Below are 26,210 nucleotides of genomic sequence, written 5' to 3'. Positions count from 1 at the left end.
AGACTAAGATCAGGTCCCGTGGTTGCTACATGGGCTCGTATCGCAAGAGAGTCCTAAGCTGAGTCAGGAGATCAGGCTGTACATTAGGATCTGGACCAACGAGCTCTACAAACAGGTAAAGGCATTGCCAGGCTAGAGATTAATACCCCTCCAGTGCAGCTCAGACAAGAGCTGAGGGCCCCCAGGCTGAGCTTAAATAGAGTTACTGGGCCATGGGTGTAGGTGGAGGTCCCAGGTGAGGCTGATCAGGGTCAAAAAAAGCTTGCTAAAGCACTCATAGCCCGGTCACCACTGCTGGGCTTAGTGAGTGGTATTTTCCTGTATCGTGTAAAACTGCATTGGAATGTATGTGTTAACAGCTTACTGGCAGTGCAGAGCATCAGCCTCACCAACTGGAGGGACAGCGATATGATGAGGCCATTGATATTTCAGTAGATGAGGACCAAGCCCTGAAGATGAATGGTCAGACCAATAGACTGCAATTATAGCACCTGTAGACAGGCAGTCACTAATTAGCGCTTTGCACAGGTCCACATATTCATGCTTCTGAGATCCAACAAAAGACTAATGCCTTGGCTTAAGTTATGCTGTACAATGTTAGCCTCTTCCTGAACAGAAAATATCCAAAAGACCCGATATATTTTATTTTTTCTCCTGCTGATATGTTTCATATGACATCACAGAGGCAAGGAAATATTGCATGATTTTAACATACGGACTTGTGGAAAGGCGTCTGCTTGAACTGCCTGTTGCAGTTACAGAACATGGATTATGTTAGTGGTTTTCAGTCATCTATAATGTGGCCTACATTTTAACAGACTATGGAAAGCCAGTCCTGATGTGAATCATGGACCATCCTGTGCATCCCTTCCCCTTGCATCTCATCACACAGCATACTCTGGCAGGGATAGCAACAGCATTTATGGAAAAATAATGGCAGTTGTATCATTAACTTGTTAAGATGCTGCAAATAAGAACACCAACACCAAACTATGCGTTCTCTCTCTGTGGACCACTAATGATATATTTACTAAGGTTGCTGAGCCATGGGAGCATACAGTCCTCTACTTAATAACATGAGTCATTCAAATGGAAATTTTTTACTCTGAAATTTTATTACTCTAATTAAAAGCATTAAAAAATTATACTAGCCTTTTTGTAACATCTTTGTTTTGGGTATTACCTTTATGATATTTCTATTTATAAGAATCACAAAGGGTAAATGAAAATAATCAGAGTTCTGCTTGCAAAAAAGGGAAGTTTATTGGCCTGAATTCTTAGGTCAATATCCGATACCACATACCAAATAAAGAAAACAAGCCTTTTTCTTTTCTCCCACTGATGCAGTGGTGAACTCTCTTCTTAATTAAAAGTGTGATTGCCATAGTGGTAGTCCAGGGTGTCAAGACTTTTGTTGTATTATTAAGTTGGGTAAACAAATTTTATAGAAGGGTCTGAGGACCGAGCATTCAAAGGAACGTCTGGGTTTCTATAATACTCAGCAGAAACAGATGACAATGGTGACGCTGTGAATCCTACCGTGACAAGCTGTCTGTAAGAAAAGATCTTGGCCCATCAAATCCAGCACTTCATCTCTCTTATGAAAAGTCTTTCAGAATGGAAAGGAAAAAATGGGAGCGATGGACTGCAAGTGACAAACTGCAGAGGTAGTGATGACAGCGAGTCCAAAATACACTACAGAAGACATTGCTGCATTAGCAGCTCTTAGGTGGAAATGGCAAGGCCAACAGCTAGCTAGAAATGGTAGACTTGTCTGGACAGAAAGAGAGATGACCTGAACTTCTACCCACAATTTGATCTGCAACCAAGACAAAAATGTAGTTTATATTCTAAGCAGTCAGTGCTGTTACTGCAGTGTTTGCTGTTTGGGCTTTTGGTTCCAGGCTGATGTTCTGTCTCCCAAAAAAAGTCATTGTACCGCTACAGACAATAAAACCCATGAAAGTATAGTTACAAATGAGCACGGTCACACAACAGCTCTCGTTCAACAGCTTCTCGACAGCTTGCGCACTGCCTTTCCTGATTACTGCAGCTTCCTCCCCAGCCTGCCTTGCTCCCTGGAAGGGTGCAGTGAGGCACGGGGAAGGTTTTGGTCCAAGGCAGTTTTTAGCCCTCAGCTTGTTACCACCAGCCCGCTCTGGCAGACCTGAACATCTCAACTTACTTTCCTAATCCTGTACCAACCTGTCTGCACGTGGGGGAAAAAAAATATGTATTCTTTTAATCTATTATTGCATATTCATAATTTCTTTATTATCATGGTCATTTTTCTTAATGACATACACTAAACCCAGACAGCTTTGCGTGGGCAGCATAAATGAAGATAGATGCGGTGGGTTGCTGGGTGTGGGTGCTGTAGGGAGTTCCCCGTGCAGTTAGTGGTGGTAACTCCCCATACACATCAGATTGTGTCTTGCATTGTGACCGAGCTTACTTTTTCTGTCAATCAATAGCTCAATACTCTTTAGGACTAATCCAGCCAATACTTTTCCTGGCAATAGTTTTATATACCATGGTAATGTACCGCTCCTATTTCTTTTTCATTTTTTCTCCACCACTTCCAGCCATCAGCTTGGTGTTTTCTTGAAGACCTGACAGTTTTGCAGACATTCAAAACACTGATCCCACACCATGCTCAAACAACACAAACCTAGAGCAACTCTGCTCTGGCTTTCCCAAACTGACCCTTTACTGGCTTGCCTAATACACCTTCATTTAATTACATGAATCTCTCAGCTAGCGAGTTTATCAAGGAAGTGACTTCTGATTTCTGTGTGATTTAATCTCTGCCTTGGAGAGTGTCTCAGGAGCTGCTCAGGTTTGAGGCCGAGGCAAGGGGTTTAGGGGGGATTAATGGGGTTGGATGGCAAGGGGTCTGGGACAGCGTGGCAGAGGATTGGAAACTGGGGTTTGTGATGTTAAATTGTGCTGCAAATATTAAAATAGAAAGGTTCATTGGGTTTGCCATTTTTGCCCATATTAAATTTTGTATAAATTAAAGATATACAATATGTGCTATATATAAATATAAAATACTATCATCTTGCTTTATCATTTAAATATAGGCCCATCCTGTGAATCAAGTTCTGAAAGGGACGTCTTATTTTCCTGCGGAGAACTGAGTCTTTCTTCCAATTTAAAGTCTTTTTATAGCTTAGCTGCTGTTGGAAGCCAGTCTACAGGAGAACGCCAGCTCAGCGGCACTGCTCGTGCAGGACAGCCGCTGTTCGGACTCCTTTTGTTTGCTGCTTCTCGCCCAACACCAGACAACATCAGAAGCCTTTGCTTTTGCTACTCGTTAGGTGATCTCAGCCTCCCATAACACCACCCTTGTTTCTCCATAGCCCTGGTCTAGTCCAGAATAAAACATACTCTTTTCAGGAACATTTTTTCAAGGAAAGTGAAGGTTGTATCGAGAAGGGTCATTTAAAGAGATTAAATTAACTCTGAAATTTGTCACCTGCAAATACAACTCAAATGCTGCTGCTTCATATATTCTTACCATTTTATGAAATTATCTATAGAGATAACCCTTGATTTCAAGAGATGATGGGTTCGGATCCAGTACCCAAATCTGGGGCGAGCCCTTTAGAACCTCTTGAGCCCCAGCGCTGAGCTGCAAGCGGCACGGCTGTCCGGAGTGTGAATAACTGGAATTTATATCAGGGTGATAGTGATGTCATTTGTACAGCTGGGACATCGCATGAAAGCCAAAGAAAAATAAAAACAACACATCCACCAACAGAGACGCACACAGATTAGCGGGAAGTTTCACCTCAGGAAATCACTGTGGCTCTCCGTTCCTGTCAGTAACGTGTCTGCAAATGTCACCCAGCAGCAATGCATCGCCCCACGAGCAGCCCCAGCACACAGAGGCAACCAAAAGGGTGATGAGAAAGAGATTGCCAAATACTTTTGGAAGAAATCAGGGACTGGACCCGTCGGGAGAAAAATTACGCAATAAAATAAACAGCTTTTGCCAAGAAAACCAAGAGTCAGGGAGGAAGTTGCCTGTGCCAGTCCTGGCCACAGAGGAGAAAGCTGTTTCTCTGGGAAGGACAGTGAGGTTGGATTCAATATTTGCTTCTCCTCCTTGTCGACTTCCTCCTCTACTTAACGTCTCGACAACTAAGTTTGTCCAAGCTGGTCCTCAGCCCCAAAGCTTCCCCTGTGAACGGTGTCTGGCTGCACACAGGCTGTACCTCTGTGTGAAACCACTGAGCTAATTTCCAACAGGTATACGTGGCACAGGAGAGTAATATCTCTCCTCTAGAGAAGCCTCCTTTTCTTCTTTGCCCTCCCCTTACAGCATTGCCCTGTGGCCTGCTGTTAGCAGAAAGACCTCTTTTATCTTTATTCTAGACCAGCTCTTAGAGAAGGAAAAAACACAGGTCCAGGAAAAGCTGATTCCATTCTGTGGTCCTGGTGAGCACAGCTTCCCTGCTCGCTGAAACGAGGAGGAGGGTTGGCACACCACACCAAAGGGTGCACCTCCAGATACACAGGACAGGAGACACAGAGGTGCATGGCTCTCCTAGGAGAAACCACAGCCTACGTGGACCCATCGCTGGAAAATGCCTCTGGAGTTTCATCTGCTGGTGTCCTGTTTGTGTCCCGGCCCGAAGCCTTCATGCTGGAGAGCTCGCTTCACTCCTGGAGCCCGCTCAGCCTCAGATGCTCTGCTGACAGTACCAGCCAATTTGCCAACCACGACAGTAATCACAAGTCTACGAGGAAATGAAGTCACAACAGTAACTGGAATAACTTCAGAAAAGCCTTCCGTGAGGCAGCAGGGACCGAAAACCATTACCGACGAGGGCTGAATTAGAAACAGTGGAAAACTCTGTATCTCATTACAAGTTGCCACAATATACAGATTAAAAGGATTAATCTGGTTGGTGGTGCCATATGCTGCTCCAGGTGGGCTGGAGAAGGACTTGGCTCGGTGGAGTGCTCAGAATGTTTTAACAGGTTAATACTGGCAAGTGTATTTAATACACTGAGCTCAGTTCCTGTTGGCTAATGTTAATGTTGGCACAATTAGGCTGATGAAAACACTGTGCAGATGTCCTCTGGTGATCCAGTCCCTCCCCAACACTTGTAACTATCAGATAATAAACTCTTTTTCCACGGCTGCTCCGGTTGGTGATTCACTGAAGGTTACTTAGACTAGTTCTCCACTTCCTTTTGTAATGTGTCTGGGCTTCTTACCTAGCTCCGTACGTCCTTCTTGGTTGCTCTCGTGACAGGCCGTTCACAATTTCTCCGAGGTTTCTTGCAGCTTGCAGAAAGCAGGGCTGAGCCCGGCACGACGAGCACCCGGCAGGGGCAGGGCTGCTCTGCGGGTGTTGGGGGGAAAGCTCCAGAGCAGCAGGTGTGACTGCCACACTTCTCATCTCACTCTTTTAATTTGAACTGCTACCAATACATCAGCCTGCTGGAATTTTTTTCTTCTTTTTTCTTCCTTTTTGTTCTGCTTTAAGAGCTTTTTCGCTGAACTAAACTTCTCGTACTTCTATGTAGCTATTTCTCTCAATAGTTACTAAATGCGAGGTTGAAATGTAGTCGTAAATTTAAGCTCCCGCCTTCTTTAAACCTCCATTTAGAATATTCAGAGCAAATAGCAGTTTTTGAATTGGAGTTTAATTAGTTCTTGCCCACTGTTTGTGCATCTAAGATGCACATTTTGCTATTTTATTCCTACTTTCAATGATGCTCACCTTTCCTATAATCATTGCTAACAAAAAATAGAAAAATGAAAGGCAGGTGTTGAAAAAACAGTGGGTCCTTATAGGTGAATTCAATATTCAAGTGGAAGTATGAAAAGAGCAATCCATAGAACAATTACTGGCTGAAGAGCTTGGAGTCAATCACAAGGAATGAAGGCAAACCTTTGTTCCCTGAAGAGTGCTGGGTGGGACCACTCTTCTAGTTCTCTTGACAGCAACCTCTAGCATCAGCATGAACTCCAGAACAGATTTGAGTTGCTCTGCTTGCCCCCATACCTGCTTTTTTCCAGCTGAAGAATGGGTTCTGAGGTTCTGGAGCATTTCAGTGTTCTAACATTATTCTGCAAAGGCCTGTGTCTATGGGGTGGAAAGTAGGCTGTACAAGGATGTGCTGGAAGCAGTTTTAGTGCCCTGGCTATGACTGGAAGGAGGAACGTGGGTTTCATAGCACTCAAAGAGCTCCCCTGCCTGAGCGTGTTGTCTGCTCAGTGCTCAAGTTCCAGGCTTTTCTCTGTGTTTTCCTTTTTTTGGGAAGGAAATTTGTATGTGTGGGGAAAATGAAGGTCACTGTGTGGTATAATCAGATTCTGGGGCAGGATAATCAAGGACCAAGACCCCAGGACATCCAGTGTTATGTCCCTGCTGCTCAGCTGAATCATCACCTGGTAGTAGCCCTTATCGCCTGTGGGGGACGAAGCCCTTGATGTGATCTGCAGAAACCAGCCTGCTCCTGTGGTGCTGACTTTTTGCTTATTTTCAGCTGCTTGAGCATATTAAATAAGCCTTTTCCCAGTATTACTCTTCCATGCAAGCCCCTGCTTTAGTTGCCATAGGGATGGCTTGCGACTGCGACTGGCAGGGATCTCGAGGCCATCTCTCTGGTGATGTGATGTCTGCTGTCAATGAGTGAAAGCCCTTACTCATTTGCATTTCACAGCTACAGCGATGTTTATTGCCAGCATCAGAGCAGAAGAAAAGAATGATTTGTTTTACTTAATTTATTTTTTCTTGCAGGCCAGTTACAATTCTATTTTATATTCTCTTTTACTAGAAGTCAACATGAATCAAGCCTAGAAACTCATCATTTGAGGCAAGGAACGCAATGTTGACCTTATCTCCAATCTAAAGATGCCGTACAGATTTCCAAGAAACAGGAAGCCTAAGGAATTGATCTGTGCATGGGGGGAATCAGAACTGATCTGTGCATGGTGGGTGGCAGTGGTCAACTGTGCACTTCAAAAGGCATTCTCACGGAATGGCATTAGTCATTTATACTCAATAGAAAATGAGGAAAGCAGCCTTTCCTCCACTACATTGTTTTAGTTTGCAAAAGAGCATGTTGACAGCATTGTTTCTTAATTAAAAATATTTAGAACATGTGATGTGATAAATATGAATCTCTAAGAAGAGAAATAAAGTTAGTATTCTAAGAATAGACCAAACAAAAGTGATTTGTGTTTCAGCAAACAGTTCTGGGGCATTTGTCTTTATTTGCTAAACAATACTATCTAGATAGAAATATAAATGAAATATCCCACTTTTCTGTAACTTTTCACTGTAACAGCTCCCCAGTGCTGCATCTGGCACTACAAGAGCCACGTACTTTCCCAAAGACCTCTGCTGTCTTCTCCCGCAGTAGGATGGGAAACAGGAGGTTTCATTTTGGCAGTCTTGAGGAAGGGAATGAATTTCTCCTCGATGCCTCCTCCCCAAAAGTTAGCAGTGAGGTGGACTTGCCTTCTGCAGGGCCACTGCACACAGGAAGGGCAGGGACTGGGGACCAGGTTGTGAGGCTGAAAAAGGAAAACCAGGGATCAGCTGTTTCAGCATGCAGCGACCCTTCTTCACAGGACGAGGGAAAGGACAGCGGATACTTGTCTATATGCCCCGTGGCATCCCTCCAACACCGATTTTGTAGGCATCATCAATGTGAATGCGGAAGAAAGTAATGGATCTTCATAATGCCTAGTCTGGGGAAGACTACATGAGTTATTTATTTGAGAGGTTTTAGCGGAGCTCTTCCTGAAGGAAGAGGAGTGTAAATTCACGTGCACTTTCAGTGAGGAGTTTCTCTTCCACATGAGTCTCTGAGACAACGGAGAGGACAAAGTGTAACTGGAAGGATGGATATTATTAGTGACCTCTGAAACCATCTTTAAAACTTCTTCTGGATTAGTTCTCCAAATCAGATTGGCAGAGTAGGGCTGCCACCCATCTCCTGTCCATCTGAGCCTATTTAAGACAGGCCAGGTCTAAACTACAGGACCAGCAGTGCTGTCTAATTGTGGGTGACATCCAAGCATGCAGCTTTCTACTCTCTTCTCCTATGTTCTAGTCTCCATGGGGAGGAAATGCAGGTAATTACTCTCCGTGCAGGTTTCCAACTGAGCAAGACTGCACGAAAAATCTTTGAAGAGTATTTCACACCCAGACTACACATTACCAGAATCAGCACCGCCCCACCTCTCTTGTGAAAACAGTTGTCATCATCTCTCTCCCTGCTGGTCTTAATCTTTGTATTCCTCTTCTATCTTTTCACTGCTTTCCTACTCCGTTGCTATCTTTGCTTTTTCCTCTTCCCCATCTCATTTCACCTCCTGCTCCGCCCTGCTTCTTCCCTTGCTTGCCTCAGTCTTTACCATGTTACTTTCTCACATGGGTGGAAAATCCCGACTGAATAGGTGGGGTCCTGCCAAATAGGCAGGAAGAACTGACAAAGAATAGCTGGATGTACGGACAACTTCAGACCCTTACAGTGCTGCCTGCCAGCAAGCGGCCGGCAGACAGAGGCTGCGTCACATGGCAGACTAGAAAAATGATGCTGTAGCAATGCATCCGACACCAAGACTGATAAGGCTGGATTGAAGAGCTTCAAAACACCCACGCTATCAAAAATGGGCTGCACTGATCGATTTAGAAAGACAAAAAGCTTTTGGGCTTGACAAATCTAAATGTACCAGCTACATCTATGAGCAATAACATGGCTGAGTATGGTATTTGAAACTTCATGAGACTTGCTTATCCTGCTCCTGGTACGTCTGTGTGCGTTACATCCTTGAAAACTGTGAGGCTCGTGTGAAAAAGGAGACGTACGGTAGAATAAACATTTGTACAGTGTGTGACTCACATAGAAACAGCACTGTCCTTGCAATAAAAGTCCAGGAAAGCATCCTAAAACCCCTTTGAGTCATGTATCTTAGGTTACCCATTGTATGTTCAGTAACTGATACACGGCTGCTAACCACAGGCTCTGGGCTCCTTTCTGAATCCAGCTTGCACCATCTTTGAATAGAAAACTCGGTAAAGGCACTATGACTTTCCATTGAGAGACTTCACATCTCACTGAGAGGTCGATTTACATTTTTAACCCTACTGACTCTTGACGTATTTGCTCGAATAGCATTCGCAGACAAACCTGGGAAGCTCTGTGGCTGGGAGTGCCTCCTGATCTCATGTGGATTGCTGGCGCTTTGAGTAGACATTTACCAGCAGCTGGGAGCTTGGAGATACAGCATCTATTCTTTCCTTTCACATTTGCCTACAGAGCTGTAAATGTCAAAGCCTTTCAAGTGCCCCTCAAACAAAACGAGTTAGTAAATCAGCAAATGTGGCACCGCACACACTCATGCGGTGCATGTTAAGCTACTGTACTTCATTCACTTCTTTATCCGATGGCTCCGTGAGAAAAGAGAGCTCGCTGAGGCGCCGAGATGCCTTAGTCATTTTGTTTGTTTTTTCACATGGCTACTGTTCTTGTTTTGTTTTTTTTCCAAAAGCTGCGTCAGATGTGCTTAGCATTCAACTCGACTAGATACATTGGATGAAAAGGCTATTTTCTCTTCACTGATGAAATATAATTGAACCCACTTATAATGAACTCACATACCAAATAATGAAACTCCATTTGTGTGACCGGGGCTCTTTTCCGAACCCCACAATTCCCATTCCCCTAAGGGAATGTTTTATGTGCGTTTCCACCAATTTCACTGAGATCACGATTTGGCACATCAGCTTTCATGGAAAATGCAAGTTCTTCATTGTCTCTATACCAGAGAGAAGCCAGTTTGGAAAAAGAAAATATAAAGAGTAGGAGCAGTTTAATTAGCAATCAGTGTTATTTGCAAAAAGCCCCAGCCTGGCTTTGCCGAAGAAACCATTTCTTTAGCACATGGTTGTTCTTCCCAGTCTTCTGTTCTAGTATCCCGTTTCACTGCGGCTCAGGGTTTACTGGGTGTCTTCTTCACCTTCAACCTGTTTAAAGTTATCTACTGCAAATTCTGCAGGAAGCTGCCAGTTTTGGCACAGCCCTGCAATCTATTCCCTTGAAAGCTGTAAGGGCCTTGCTAAGCAGTGAAACAGCGTAAGGCAAACATTTGTATTGTGTCTCTGGGGCTCCTGCCGAGATAAAACTCTCCCTTTGGTTCAAATATGGGAAGATGTCCCCAGCCTCCTTTACGTGCAAGCACTGTGGATAAGGAGGGTACAAGTCTCTGCGTGACCTCATGTGCATATCTGGAGAATGTCAGAACTGCTCCCTGAAGATAAGGAAGAAGACTCGGCCCCAGACAGGGAAGGTGTGGAAGGAAGGGTGGGCTATACTGTCTATACATGCTGGATTTTAGGAAAAATAAATTTATCGTGCCCTTATTCAAATCTGACTGCCTAAAGCCAGGCATTTCGGTTCCTCAGAGCTGGAGCTAGTGCGGAGAAAGTCAAACCAGCTGAAGGAGGCTTTGGTTTTAAACTGAGTGATGTGCTCTTTCTGAGGTGGCATTAACCTGAGAAATTTGGGAACTCAGGAAAAAAAGAATCATTTAAATTTGACCACGTTGCCACTGCCTGTTACCAGCCCAGCGTTTTCACCAGTCATGGTGAGGTCTGGTGTGGGAGCGGGCTGCTCGCCATCAGAGACCCGTGGCACAGCGGGGCCACAGGATTTTATCATGGGATCATTTTTGGAGAGGTTCTGATATATGACTCCTGTCTGCTTTTGGTCTCACACAGCAATAAATCAGTATGGCTTCACACACCATATTTAAAACTAATATCATCTGTAGGTATATGTGTCAGGGCCTGACCTGGACTTTATGGCCCTGAGCAGCCTCACCTGGGACCTCACCCACACCCTGACCAGGGGCTCTGGATGCTATTTAATCTCAGCCCAGGGCTCTTAGTGTCTGAGCTGTGTTGTGGGGGTGGTCGTCTGTAGTTTTGTTGATGCCTCTGCTTCTTGGACTGATGCTGTAAGTCGTTGTCTCCTGGATGGCTCCTTGCATGTGCGTTGTAGTTCATCTGGTCCTACCTCCCTTTGCTGCTGGCTGGGCTCCCTGGGTGGCTTTGGACATGTTGTTCCCTTGCTGGCTCTGGGGATGTGGGTGTTGTGCTCAGGCTCTGTGGGAGCAGGGCAGTGCCCTTGCTGGGGTTGCCCTTGCTTCTCTTCCCTCAGGGAGCAGCTGGAGCCCTTGCTGTAACATCTTGGCTCTTGTTTATGTACCTTGTCCTTTCAGGAAACAAAACCCCATGAATGTTTTTTAAGAAGCTGGGAGATGAATTGCTTAAATCCATGATGAGTTTCTCCAGGCTGTTATATAGGTTGTAGCCCTACTGCTCCTGTACAAGCATCTACTCACCCATGTGAGTAAGAGCATGTGAGCTGGTGCTGGCTGCCTCGGACTCTGAGAAAGGGCATTGATCTTTGGAGCTCTTCCTGAACCAAAAGTAATAGATATTGTATCTCTTTCCTGCTCTGATAGGGCTGTTCTGATGCAGGTACAATATCTGAGTATGTTTCTGTTACTGTTCCCTTGCTTTAACTAAAAAGCAATGTTTTTTACTATCTAATTGATTTTTTTTGTTATAAAAATTACTGTTAGTAAGTGCCTCTCTTGTAGCATGGACTTTAACTTTTGGAGTGAGCAAGTAACTGTAGTTCAGAGGAAATTATCTTACCAGCTGCAGCAGGCAGCTATATGTGTAAATGCTAGCTGCACATTTAAACTGCACTGAGGGCCAGGCTGGTGACAAACCACTTCTGTCAGGCTGAAGAAGACATAGCTGTACCTTTGCTAAAGCCCGGCATAGATGTGCTACTCTTATCATATCTATCTAACCTGGGAGTGAAACTGAGATGGAGACAAAGGCTGGGACGGTGTCTGGGAGCTGCCCACGCTCTCTGGCTGCTCTCTGGGAAGGTGGACGTGTTGCTGGATACTGCTTCCCCAACACCTGTGACTGCAGGGGCGGCAGCACTAAGGGAGGTCTGCGAGACTCATCTAACTTGTTTCTTCTTGGGCTCCTTGGCTTTTTCTGAAGTATGAGTTTATTGGTGCTGGCCTGTAACTGACCCCTCATCACACTGGGTTTCTGATCAGGTTGAGGCAGGTCAAGTCCATTATTACTCTTGTCTTCCTTTGGAGATCACTTACAGGTTAGACTAGAGGAGCTAATGCCCTGGCTGGATTCACTCTGCTAGGTGATTCATCGCCAGCATCCAGGGAAGGAGCGCTTTGGGCGTCCTGCTGAGATGATACAAATGTAAATGGCGTACAGAATCAAGACGGAAGACAGCAGCAATGCCCAGCAGTAAGCTGTTACCTCGGAGCTATAGTCCAGTGAGGTCTAAGGCCAGGAGTTTCCTGGTTTCAGTCTTTTACTACAGTTAAATGGAGCTTTAGTAGCAATGCTGGCAGCAGCTAGCCTAGCTTCAGGCACGAGCAAAGCCGCGCTTCTTTCAGTCGGTACTGAAGAGGGATATCAGCTGCTGATGACAATCAGTGAAGAATTAAAGTCTGAGGGTGAATAAATATTGCTTGTCTTTAAGATGAATGAGTTGTCGTGTCCTGCAGCCTGGCTTCTGAAACTGCTGGGAGCTGCAGACAGGTTTCCCTGCAGACATGCTGCTCCCCCCCCTCGTGCCTCTGCAGGGGCTGGGAATTGGAGTGGCAACTCTCACTTGAATTCCAAAGAAAATTGCATAGCACTTCAAACTAAGCGTTGCAAGCAAGGGTGAAGGGCTGTTAGTTATTGCCGTGATGAAGCTAATCCAGTCCTGAGAAGGATAAAGGGTTGCTTAGCAATACTTTAGCAATGACCAACAATGCTTTACCAGGCTTTTACTGTTTACTGAGACTTTAATACTGGCTCAGTGGGTTTTTTAGTGGAATGTTTTTACTATTTTTGTAATGGTCTCCCCTCTTGAGAAACTGTCAAACTCATCACATGTAATGAACAGGCAGCAGGCAGCAAGCTGTTGATTGCTGATCATGTGTTGATTTTTGGCCTGACCTCATTAAGATTCCTTATCTCCACCTTCTCTTTCCCTAGGAGTTCTTAAATTAGCTACAGAGATTAGATTATTTAAGTGCTTTTCATATAAATGCCTCCTGGTATGTTTATTTTTCCTAAGCCACCCCTTGTCTGTGTGGAAGCTCATTGCTGGTACTTGATGGAGGGATGTACTGGGCAAGAGATTATCTGAACCAGTCCAGAGTCACATATTGCAGGAAATGTTACTGTGGCCTTCTGTAAAAGCCTTTAACAGGGAAAGATGTATAAGGTTTCATTTAATATTCCTTAGTAGCATAACTATTAAGAAAAGTCACCTTCTTGATGGCAAAAGGCTGCTATGTACCGTGCCATATACTCATATACATTCCATTAAAAGACATATTGAGAGTCAAGTGTTCATGTTTTTAGATATTCAGCTGAAAAGTATAAGCACACACCAAATAAACTGATCTTCCTTTTCTCTGTTGAGGCACCTGAGTCACGGCTGTCACTGTAGAAAACGTGTAGTAATATTTTGGGGAAAGGAAAACACATTAAAGCTGAGGAGTGCATCTGGATTCTTTAAGCATTCCCCTTGGCCATATGTACACTTTGTTGCCGATGCTATCGGGGGAACCAGTAACAACATGGTAATCCCCAGCAAAACATAGCTCACATTTTAACTGTGTCCAGAGACTACTGTGCAAGCAAGCGCCTCTGTGGGACTTCATCATGCAGCGCAGATGAGCCCTGCGTGTTCCACCGTCCAGGCAGCCAGACCGTTAGCTCCCCTGCGTGACAGCCAGAGCCTTCCTGCCCTAGCTGGGAGTAGGGGTCCCATTTAATCAGAGGTGTGTGTAGCAAAGGACCTGTGGCAGTATGACGGGTTGCCGTACGTTTGCAGTCAGTGTTCATATAATAGCCAAATAAGAGTGTTCAGCCTGGGAGCTCTACAGAAAACAGTGCTGTGGTGTGGCTGCTGGGGGCTTCAGCAAACCCACCGGGGTGGCATACAACAGCCCTCTAGGAGTTCTGAATAACTGTGTATCTCTGCAGCTTTGTGTATATTCCACAGTCGTAATATTGATTACTATGAGATGGGATGTATCTCTGGTTTTGTGAACACCAGTACAACTTCCAAGACTCTGGAGGACACAATATCTCTCAGGCATTCAGCTCCCTTATCTGTGCAAATTGGGAATGAAGAATAAAGACAAAGTCAACACATTACTAGAAGTTCCTGGTGCTTGCTCTGTGCTGAGATTCTGGTTTTAATTGTCACAGGAATTTATGTAGCTCAGATTATTCAGCTGGGATCCTGAATTTCTTTCAGCACTGCTAATTCCACTAACTTCTTAATTTTCAGCATGTTTAGAGAAAGTACAAAAGCAAACATCTTGGAACTGAGCCGGGAGCCTGCAGCACCGTCACCTTGGTTTGAGACATGGGGCACAGCCTGCTGTGGTTTTGTGGACCCATGAGGAGGGCACACCAGGTGAGACCTTTCCTTCTGCTTTGGTGAGCTGTACTGTTGGCTCAGCTACTGAAGCGATACTCTCGGTGTACCCAGCACTGTGCCAGCTGCCCTGTCACCTATTTGTCATTGTGCTGAATCACCTGGGGAACATTTGATGGCTAGACACCACGGAGCACCAAGTCACCTCTGCTCTTTGATGTTTCTAGAGGGCAAATGAAGAAAGCACCTTCTCTTCTGAATTTCCTCTGCAGTCCTAGTCTAGCTGTAATCTCCATAGCTCTGACTTGGAAAGGAAGAATGGGAATGGACTTTGAAGTTAAAATTCATCGTTTAGTTGTCCCCAGATGCATTATGAATATTACCCCAAAATCCAGTTCCAAACCCCTCTGTATTTAGCAGACACGACTTGAAATCTGAACGTTGTCCTCTAAAACCATGACTAGACTATGAAAGTGACTTAGATAAATGTCATCTTTGATCTTCCATCAATGCTGTCCATTGAAGCATAGAGTGCAGCAAAGAATTAGCAGTGACATTTTTAGTGAGCTGTTAGTATGGGCCTCCCTAAGAGTCCTTCAGGCTTCTTTAAATCTGAACTGAAGGAAGTCTTTCCAATCTTAAGAGAATCACTTTACCACTAACCTCGTAGCACTGCTCCTTATGATGTGAGCTCAGTGTATTAACGCAGCCATTCTGCTTGTATTTTATGCTGGTATTTTTATAAGGTATTTGACTAACTGTCTGTGGGAATCCTTCAGCGCAGAGCTATTTCTGCATGTCTATTTTTAGATAGCACCATGAAATCAGTATTTTGGTGCCTTCTTGGTATGTGTAGACTAATAAAATCCAATATATTCATCTTTTCTACTCACTTTTTCCAAGCCTGTCTTTCTCCATGGCCCTCGGTGGGTACATATCTGACACTGAAGGTTTATCTGAGGCTTTTTGAATACTCTCTGCTATACTTGACTGCAATCAGTTTATAATATTTATTACTTCAATGAGCTTAGTAGCTGTGAGAGGAAGGGAAAGCCACACAATAACAGCAATACGTGTGAGACTTAGCACATTCCCAGCAAAACCAAACCTCCACTTGGGAAGAAGGATGATGATGGCATGCTCCATAGAATAAAACCTAACTTGGGGTAGGTGTTCTGGTATGAGCCTCCTGTGATAATGCAGGAAGTCTCACTTGGCATTGCTCAGTGACAGGGGTGTCTGCAGCTGTGTCAAGCTCTAACTGAGTTCTGTGGCTTGGTTTTCTCTTTCTGCCCTCCCTAGGAACATAAAGAGAAGAGAATCATTCTTCACCTAGCCTGGGGTAACAAAAAGCATCACTAAACCTTGGTGATTTGGCTGGATGGGGTACCCAGAGGCAGTGTTGGAGGCTTACTTGTGGGTGCCAGGCATCTCCTGATGCTCTTCACTGGCAAAAGGGTTGGGAGGCTGATTTTTAAAATGAAAAGGGGTTTTCTCTCAAGTATTTTTAGGAAAGAGGGGGATATGGGGGATGATCTGTTCAAAGGAAGCGGGTAGGTAAGAGAGGAAGAGGCAGGAATGCTCTTACAACAAAGTATTAATTTTTCTGTAGGGATCTCCTACCTACATAGAGAGGAACAAGCTCCAGACCAAATGGCTAGACATGCAGGGAGGGGATTTAATCCCACAAAGGTAGGAAAATGTGCTTGAGGTATGTATTATTTGTCTAGCTTTTTATATTTCTTGTGCTAGCCAAGCTGCGTTTGTTTTGGAGCCAGTCCACCGTCTGTACGCGTGTCGCATACCTTTGCCCTGCAGCTCGGAGCGTGGGCAGGGCAGGAGCCCTCTGGAAGCACAGGACCGAATACTTTGGATGGTTTAGGGAGTTGAATCATCTTGCCAAAGGGTCAGACAGGCAAGGTGCAAGGAAATTGGTAGGAAAATTTGGTTGGGCCTGGCACTGCCTCTTTTGGTGACGGTGAGCTGTTAATGTGACTCAGGTACCTTATGAGACCTCACCCTTAGACACCAGCGCTGGGGTGGGAACAGAGGGGAAAAGCTAAGACACTAGAGGTGTGGTTTCTGATTTGGACCAGGAGACTGTATTTAGTCTCAAAACCAGCAGACTTGTCGGGAAGTTGCTGCATGGTACCTGTTTATTCAGTTGCTTAAGACCTGCCCATCTCTATGCATGCTTCAGCTATATTTGATATTTTCCCATTCCATCATGCAATGGTTTTGGGAATTCTACCAGTCGGTGAGGTAATCCAAGTTAAACTATTCTACCTTCCACCCTTGTTTTGAGGCTCTTTTCCCTGAGGATTTTCTTAGACTGAGGTGTTTCCGTACCAGTGCCACCAGCCCAGACGGCTGTGGGCTGTGGCAGAAATCATTAAACTGGCTTTGCACTGAAGAAACTATTCTGTGTAATTATAGTCCGGTTATAAAAGGTAGCTAGGACACATCTGCTGAAGTTAACTGTAAGTTCAACCAGGACAGACGTTCCAGTCTGAGGAACTTTCCTAGAGCTTCGTGAGATTTGTTCCCCTGAGCCCCCAGCCAGCTGGGAGGTGGATCTCTTCAGGGGTTAGCGCATCCCAGCTGTGGGTAGAAGTGGGATCACCGAGGGCTGTTCAGCCTAGCTAGTCACTGAGCTGTGTGTAGGAAAGCAGATATACAGATATATTGGGTTAGTTCCACAGGGCAAAACCCCAGGCTGGGAGGGGAGATCAGCAGTGAGGCAGTAGCTGACGATATTATTGTGGAAGAGCTTCTGCGTCCTTTTCCCTTTCAAACAATCCTGAGGATCTGCTTCAGCCCTCTGAGATGGGCCTTGAGGTAGTCCTCCCACATAAGAGCTATTTTTACTTCCATTTCTTGTTCCTGCTTGCCACCAGGCACCTTGTGATGAAAGCAGTGCCACCGTCCAAGGTGGAAGCTTCTCACCTTGCACCGTTCTTGTGCTGAAGATAGTCGTGGCTGAGGGGAGGCTTCCTACAGGGACAGAGGTACCAATGTCCCAACATAACCTTTCCTCCCTACTCTATGAACAGAATTCAGCTGCTGCTGACACCCTCCCCCTCCAAGAAACTGAGGGCATAATACCTGTGTTTCTCAGCTGTAGCCTCTAGCCTGTGGCATCATCAGTCCCTCCCCTGGCAATTAGGAGTTAAGAGAAGAGTGAGATCTACTTAGTCCCTGCCAAGAGCAGCTGTAAGCACCCAACCAGGGTGGGTGCTGGGCGCCATTTTCAGTCATGCCACCTTAAAGTCTCAGTCCAGGTCTTAAAGCCCTGGAAAGTGCTGGGATTTCAAACTTCTCCATCCTGTACCTACCTTCTTTGTTCTTGCTTCTGCCTGTTGCCTAGTTCAACCACCTGGGGCTTTGGGCCTTCCATGAAGTACATGACTTCTGCCGTGCATGGGGACTCCAGTAACTCAGCAATACTGGTGTGGATGGAAATCCCCCATGCAGGCGGGCACCTGACAGCTGGGCACTCAGCTATCAGCTGTGTTGGTATCATAGTTTTCTGCTGGGTCTGAGCTTCCATAAGTGGCCCAATCATTAACTCAACCAAAGTCGAAGTAGAAGATTTCAGTAGGATTGAGAGAAATCTCAGCTGGCAACTTGCAGGAAAAATAAAACGTTATCCCACCCAGCTTTGCAGTTAGATTATTCACTTAGGAGTAGGTGCATGCTTTTGTCCTTTGAGGTTACTCACATGATAGAGAAGTTACTATAACAAAGTTTTCAGGAGACATGCATAATAATGACAGTGTTTTCAAATTATTTTCTTTCTGAGGGTGTCTATGTACCTTGGTTCAAAGGGACTTTACGAGAATCAGTTTCATCAGCTGTTGCTTTCACAGGAAGGGCTTCTTGTTTTAAGAAAACATGGCTATTAACTAATGCCTTTTCTTTGATCTTTGCTAGCAAAATTTATTTTAATTTCTTTAGTAGCCTTTCTTCCACACACAGTTTGTGGTATGCTCACTTATTTGTTCTTGAATTAGTTTCCAATTAATTATCAGAGCCAGTTACAAAAAATCCATCCAATATGACAAAAAGGCCATTTTTGTAGAGCTGCAAAATCAGGCAAACGCTGTCTCCTTTCATGTGGTTTGACTTTAACCTAAAGTGCCCTGAAGGTAAAAGATGAGGAGATGAACTACTTCTTGCTTCTGACGGGCATTTGCAGTCAAGTGGGATGTGAGCGCAGAGCAGGAAGCACTTTGCCAATAATAAATCAGATGTCCCGAGGAGGAAAAGGTTGATGGGGACTTCAATGATGTTTTCTTCTCTGTTATTAGTACCTGCACAGTAGGATTAATGTCCCATGTTTTCTGAGGTGAGTCAAACATACAAGCTTGCACTTGGCTGGGAATGCTGGGCTGTGCTCCGAAGCCAGCGCTGCAGCCAGGAGGGCAGCGCGGTGGGGCGGTGGGACGCCTGCATGTCCCCCCCACGGAACCAGGCATGCCCTTAGCCAGGGCTGGGAATGTGAACTCGTATAACCTCCCTGAGCTCAAAGAAACACTATTGCACTTCACATGCTTGAAAATATGTTCCTTAACTGCTGGTTTGTTGAGCCCACGTTTCCAAGCCTTCAGTAAAATCTGTAAGCGCTGCATATTTGGTAACCACAGCTTCCTCTGTGCTTTTCCTGGATAAGGATTATTTTGCTTTGCTTATTTACATGATGTATTATCAGATTTAAACCCTTCCATCTGTGAGGTGCAAGTGGTTTCAGGTCACTGTCTTCTGCATTGAACATGTGTCATGGCAGCTGGATCCAGCCCTTCCCTTTACAAACCTTCACAGTGTTATCCCTCTTCCTGCTCCATCACTTACAGCCGTGCAGTAGCTGGGATAGTTTAGTAGGCTGCTCAATCTCCTTTGCTCTGGTCAGAGCAAGACTTGACAGCACTTCCTTTTTGCTTTTCTGGTTGCTATCAGCAGTGAAGCTGCATGGGTGACGATGGTGGCAAGATGCCCACGAAAAAACCTCTAAAGCAAAGCCCATGCAGAGACACGAGGACAGCCTGTGGAGAGCTGGGGTGCTGCTGCTAAAGATTTCCTCCTGACTTGATAAACAGGATTTTATGGTCTAGAATGGACACATCTGGTGCTAAAGTAATTTATTTTTTTTAAACAAGCAAAATAACCTGTGCCTCGGTGCTGTAGCACTATTTAGATCCTCACTTGTCTTGTGGAGGAGTCATTGTAGTTTTGAAGAGCTGGAGAAGGGTGGCAGACTGGTAATGCCACCTGGAGCTGCTGTAGCAGAATCTTACATGGCATCTTCATTAGAGCCCCTGAACTATTAATTACTTGGAAAACTCATTTGTGGGCAATGACAGTTCAATAAGGAAGTGTGCTGAACTGAAATAGAAATTATAACGCTTCCGGAGAAAATAGCTTTTTTATTCTTGCTGCCCACACAAGCAGAACTGCTGACTAGAAACCCAAGAGATTAAAAAGGTTATCGGGCAGGAGTGTGCTGATTACCTGCCATAAAGCATTCTGTTCAGCCAAGCAGACCATCACCACTGTAATTTTGCCTGACTGATGATTGCAGGTTTAGACTTTAATTCTGCTGTCTGCTCTGTGTGCAGATGGACACCTGCATGGACTGCAGCCAGATGAGAGGAGGAACCTGTGCTCAGGAGTGATTTTAATTTTCTGCAATGCCTCAGACTTTCTATTTTGGTAGAAATGTCTCTAAGCATCTCTAAGCTTTATCAAGTGAATATCATAGTTCAAGACTGTGGTTAACCAAACCACTGAAAACAGCATTACTGTTTCCAAAATCTAAGTAACATTAATGTTTCCATAAATACCATATAGCATTTCCACACAGTTTAGAAACTGTAGTTGAATTGTGGAAAGTGAAATTGTAACACAGGCTTACGTAGGTCATTAGCTATCGGGGTTGCCAGACTTCCCTCGTCTGGAAGAGATAGTATCTTGGCTTGAACCATAGTTATTGTCTCTCTGGGCAAAAAGACCTTAGGTTGGCTGAAGCTGCAAGGAGCTTTCTTTTCCATTTCTTGTTAGGAGCTAGTGGATGAAAAATGTAAGCAGCAGGATAAAGGATCGAGGGATGATGCTGACCCTGAGCTACGAGCTGAGCTGGGGGGGTTGGGGGCAGACTTGGGGAAAGGACGGTGATGATTGTGCAGGAGACAGATGGAGAGATGGATGAACAGAGGTGGTGAGCTGTTCAGCAGAAAATGAGTCAAAGTTGAGAGTGACCCACAATCAGGAACGGTGTTTGGAGCAGTGCTGTGAGTGGCAGGACTCGGGGGCACAAGTCCACAATCTCATGCCCAGAAGGTCAGTGCTTGAATCTGTAGAAGCATCGAATGTGGGTTGGTGAGCTGGGACTCGGCTTGAGTGTAAGTGCCAGTGCCAGCCGGACACACAAAGATAAAGGTTTTCTTAAAGTGATGCAACCACTCAAATATCTCTCTACTTTGCTTTTGTAAATTAAGGTGTTTTCTAGGGTATAAATATGACCCAGTGTCTGAACAGGCAATGGAAAGACTATAGCTTCATCCCTTCAAGTGATGTACTGGCATTCACAAACTAAAAAAAAACGTTTTACAGCACAGTTGTATTTCAGATCCTATCCAACCTGTAACGAATCCTGATTATCGTAATGCCACTTACAGCACTTGCATCAAGCGGAGTTCAACAGCATCGTCTAGCATGTCTGCTGCTGGGTATGTGCTAAAGTATTTTGTTGAGTCGGGGCCTTGGTATCTTTCTGTATTGTTAGGTCAAGCATCTCATTTTAGCTAAGTGCCTTATTACCTTCCACTTTTACCTTTGTATATATGCACGATATAAGTTTGATACCCAGTGAAACGGATGCCACCTATAGTCAAATTTAATTGCAATGAAACGAAGGCACTGCTTAGGTTTAATAGCAAAATAAACTTTTCTGGTTCTTGAGGGCCACTGAGATCCTTTGCCGTAGGGTAAGACAAGACCCTGTGTGCAGCCTCTTATGTCTGAGTGGTGGGAGAGAGTTAATCAATCCATTTTGCATCAGATTCAATGGGAAGGACGTGTAGGATCTGGAGAGGCTTTGCTGCTGGAGGACATGGTGGAGGCAGATACTGAAGCCCGTATCTACAGTCTGTATCAGCTACCACCGCTTTGATTTGAGAATTTTCTGCTAGTCAAGGGCAGATTCTTTAAATGTATGCTCTGTACAGAGGTCCCTGCAGTCAGTGTGGTCCTGTGCAGGTGTTAAAGCTGAGATTAGGCTTGGTGATTGCCTTCGTTGCTCAGCAATACATATTCTGCCTGTCTTTGACGTAACCATTAAATTAACCGCTTCCCTTAAGTGTGCTGGAGGTTAACAGGATGTCAATATATAAAACAAATTTTCTTAATGTCAGCACAGAGCCTTTGTTATCCCTACTAGTCACAGTGCCAAAAGCAGAAAGGTGTTTCTGCTCACAGGGGATCCCATCCCCAACCGGTGTAACTGGTCAACACCCTTCCACTGATTCCTGTGGCTTTGGGGTCAGCCCTGGAGCATGGAACAGTCTGACCCTTCTGGGTAATGGAGATATTTGGAAAAGCTGTCTGTAGAGCTAATGCAATAGGTGTCTTTTCTGGTGTTTATAGTTATTGAGCAGATTAATACTGGTAAGTATTAAATAGGGTCATCTGGAAAGGGATAAGCACTCTAGCTTTTGCCAACAACCCACTTAAGCACACGCTTAGAGATAAGCACTCATATTAAGGTAAATGGAGTTGTGCACAGGCTTGGTGTTGAGCAAACCCAGGGTTTCTGGGTTTGGAGAAGCTCATTGTTTGAAATAAATTTTTTATCCTTAATGAATGGAAATTAAGCTCTATTATGAGAATTAATTTTCATTAAACAAAAAAAAGTGGAACTACTAAAAGGTAAAAAAGTCAGGATGAAAAAGGAAGTGATCCAATCTGAATGCCATAAAATGAAAAGAACATGATTTCAAGAAACATTAAAAAAATTTTCCCATCTTCCAATCTGCTTTAAAACTTACTCAGACCCCCAGGTTGCCTGGCAGGGTCAGCTCCGTGCCTTGGGGAGTGGATTCCTGTGCTTGATGTCTCCAGTACTCCTGGTGAGTGCCATGGTCGGGTTCAGCCAGCCCAGGGAATGACCATGTTGGGGTAGGAGGTAGGAAGGGTTCTCCCCTTGCTGAGCTGGCTGGAATAAGGTAACAATAAGGTTAAAACTTCTCCATGCAAATCCTTAGAGCAACACCGTTCATTAGGAAGCAGCTATCTGCATGGAGTGAGCAGTCGTTGCACGTGCACTTCAAAAATCTTAGTTGGAGCTTGAAATATTCAAATTCAGAATTACAGACCTGCTTTGGATGTTACAAAGCAATGTTTGGAGAGGCAACAACTAAGACTGAAGCAAATCTGACCTCCTGCCAGGAATACTGCAGGAGTGTGCAAAAGCTGATATGAAGAGAGCTCCTGGGTTGGCGTCTATGCCTTTGTCCCGAAGAGGAAGATAAAATGGTAAGAAACACTCTGAATCCTGCTTTTTCCCTTGAAGCACCATGGAAAATCCGCTGCTGTGCCGAAGTGTATCAACATCAAAAGGGAGGGAAGATTTTTCCAGAGAAGTCCAGCACAAACTGAGAATTCCCACTATGCTCAGTGGGAGAGTGTGTATATATATATATTTGTGTATATATGTAACTTTTTATATATATAAAACTATATAATCTTGGCCCTTCTTTTGGCAAGTTTATGACTTTTTTTGTAGGGCAGAGTGTCCCCAGCTGGGGGGGATGGGCGGTGCATGCTGGCATTTCCCTGTCAAGCAAAATTGGCATAAAGACAGGGAAAATAATTACTATCAGATCTTGGATGTGAACTCTTTTTAACATTAAAAATGGATAAGCTATGCTCTTGAGAGGAAGGCAGAGGAGGGAAGGGAAGCTGGGGCAGGGCTGACCCTGTGGTGGGTCAAGAAGCACTCCCATTAATAGCAATCTGCAGCACTGGGCTTTTAACCAGCTCATTAAAAGCGTGATTTGCGCTGTGCCTGGCAAAGGAGTGCCTCCTGCTTACCTGCCCACGGTGATGGAGGACAGGGCCTGCCCTGCTCCCACATGCAAACGAGGATTTATATGGCTAGAGCTGAAAATTTGGCAAGTGAGTACACGAAATTTAAGGTTACCTGTAGGCAGCTGTTGCTCACCCTGTGGGTGTTTTATATGGCTATTTAATTGCATGTTGCTCAGTACTAAATGAGTATGACTTAAGTGAATAACCACAGCAACACAAATGCTGCTGCCTCTGAAATAAAGGAGTTCGAGAAACAAATGCTTAACTAATAATACCGTGCACTTTTTGAAGTAAGTCTGTACCTTACCTCTGATAAGAAGGAAAGAAATGGTCTAGTTCTCAATAATAAACCCAAAAGTATTTTAAGGACTTTTTTTCACGCACACACACACCCCCCCTTTTTTTCTATTCTTTTCCCAAGTTGCAAAAATAATGTCCGATAATGAAATGAAAACAGCTGAATAGTCACATTCAGTGGAGGAGGGAAGAGGTAGTCGCGGACAGCTGGAGCATGTCTGGGCCAGTGTCTCAGCTCTTTTCTTTCTGCTAGTTTAGTGCCACTCCAAGAATGCAGACAATGCTGGCTACGACTGTTTCATATTTGATTTCCACACTTAAATCTGTGCCTGTTAAATGAAACCCCATTGTCAGGCTGGCACACATCCGTGCTGCCTCCTCAGGTCCTGCTTCAGAGCTCTCAGTCTCTGTTCGGGTGTCCTGCTCGCGTCCCTTCGGCGAGGATCAGGTATGCAAAGAGTATGTGGCTGGTTTTGTGCTGCTGGTGGCATTGCAGCAAAGGCTCTTGGACTTTTCTTGCAACTGCATCCATGGGTAGCCCTCGTAAATCTTGGTCTGAGGGCAGACAGAAGTGCTGCAGGGGAGGGATGGGGGTTTGGAACAGCCTCGAGAGCGGTGGATCAATCGGGCACTTGGCTAGAGCCGGGCTGTGGGCAAGGTACAGGCTGTGCTGCCCGCAGGAGAAAATGCTTGGGCAAGCAGGGCCTGATGCTGCAAAGGGCTGGGATCCTGCCCTGCTCCAGGAGAGGAGGCAGCTGGGGATGCTTTTGGTCTCGGTGGGGCCCGTTGCCTGCTTTGCTGGGCTGGGACCCGGGGGATCAGCGCTTGCAGGGCTTTGCTGAAGGGCAGCAGGAGCAGTGCTATGTATTGGGAGCAGAAGTGCTATCTATTGGAAGCAAAGCGGCAGCTGTGAATAACAAAGGATCATTTCATATCCTCTGTAAAATACCAGGGAGGGCATGAAAACTAGAAATCTTACTAATAAAGTTTAGGGGGCTACAAAACCCAACAGCTGTCCAGTCCTTTAGACTGCAGACCCTCCTGGCCTTTCTTCCCCCACCATAAATTGGTACCGTGGTCTGATACCTGCTCGTGCATCACTTGTGTGTGTGACTTATCGTTCAGTAAATGCCAGTAATGCCAAAGCAGACGGAGCACTGCCCACAGTAGTTTGCAGTCTACTTCAGCATGAGAGGAAGGAGAGCGGAGGGGATGGGGCCGTGGTACCTTGGGGTGTGATGCTGATCCGAGGAAGAAGCACTTGCCGTGTTTTGATGCTTCAGATACCCTGGAGGAGTCCACTGCTGGGCTGTTGTCATGGGAACACTGTTATTTTTGGGGATTCAAGGTTGGCTCCAAACAAAGGTTAAAAGGAAGAAAAAAAACCCTGAAAAACCCGAGGGATCAGATGCACAGTAGGTGAGATTTTCCTCAGCACAGCAAAATCGGTGGATATCTGAGCCAGCCACAGGTCCTCCAAGGTGTGTGGGCAGAGGTGTGTCAGGCTGGACACTGATGCTGTGCCTCACACGGGAGCTGGTCCGGAGCATGGTGCTTGTGCTCTGGCTCCGCTCTGGGTCACCCGAAGGCCTGTTCCTCCTCCTGCCCTCACTGCTCATCCTCCCACACTGGCGAGGGGCTGCTGCCTGGGGCTCTACTTGGAGCAGAGAAGGTATGTGCTGGATGCTGGTTATTTTTCACACCTTTTTTGCTGTTTGGGTAACAGATCTATGTCTGTGCAGGTTTCAGCAGCTCTGTGCATTAATGGCAGCGCAGTCTTCACAGTTGTAAAGAAGAGCAGAAAGGCAAATCTTTTTGTAATGTCAAAATGCTTTTTGTAATGTCAAAAGCAAATCATATAATTTCTCTAAAATTTCACCTAGGCTTTAAATTTGGATGCCCAGGCTATGTATGTTAAAAGTGTGTCCCTTTGGTTGAAACGGTACTGCGATGTAATGGGTATGAAGGGCCAAATTGCTCATTCATAAAGTGATTTAATGGAATGTTGCACATGGTTTCATGGGCGCTGCTAATCTTGATGTGAGTGCATTCAGGATCTGCCTGTCCTGGCACAGCTGTGCTGCCCTCCTGGCTAATTACCTTTATTATTATTGCCACCTGTAATGTTAACAGCATTATAGGTGGCAATCCACCTTCCCTGCCACAACCAATGCCCACTTTTAAACGTCCGAACTGGAGCAGTCTCACAAAGGTCATCACAAAACCTGAAGATGCATGGAATATGGCTGAACTCAAGCACAGGTCCTGTATTTGCAGGCTGAGGTGGTACCATTCGTGATGCGATGGGTCTCTGCAGAGGTTTGGGAAGTCACTGTAGGGAAAGGGGAGCAGGATGT

General features: G+C 45.2%; 1 protein-coding gene across 1 annotated transcript in view; it reads right to left on the bottom strand.

Annotated features, from left to right (window-relative positions):
- TMEM212 (transmembrane protein 212) overlaps nucleotides 1–26,210 on the bottom strand; it is a 42,695-nt gene that overhangs the window by 9,336 nt on the left and 7,149 nt on the right. Inside the window, exon 2 of the mRNA XM_080408967.1 lies at nucleotides 1–26,210. This exon is cut by the window's left edge and continues 9,336 nt beyond it. Within this exon, the coding sequence (XP_080265093.1) occupies nucleotides 25,768–26,210 (443 nt within the window). The 3' untranslated portion in view covers nucleotides 1–25,767.

The sequence above is a fragment of the Falco punctatus genome, assembly GCF_963210335.1.
Source record: "Falco punctatus genome assembly, chromosome: 13".
NCBI lineage: Eukaryota > Metazoa > Chordata > Aves > Falconiformes > Falconidae > Falco > Falco punctatus.
Note: the sequence above shows the minus strand (reverse complement) of the source record. Positions and strands in the feature narration are given on the sequence as shown.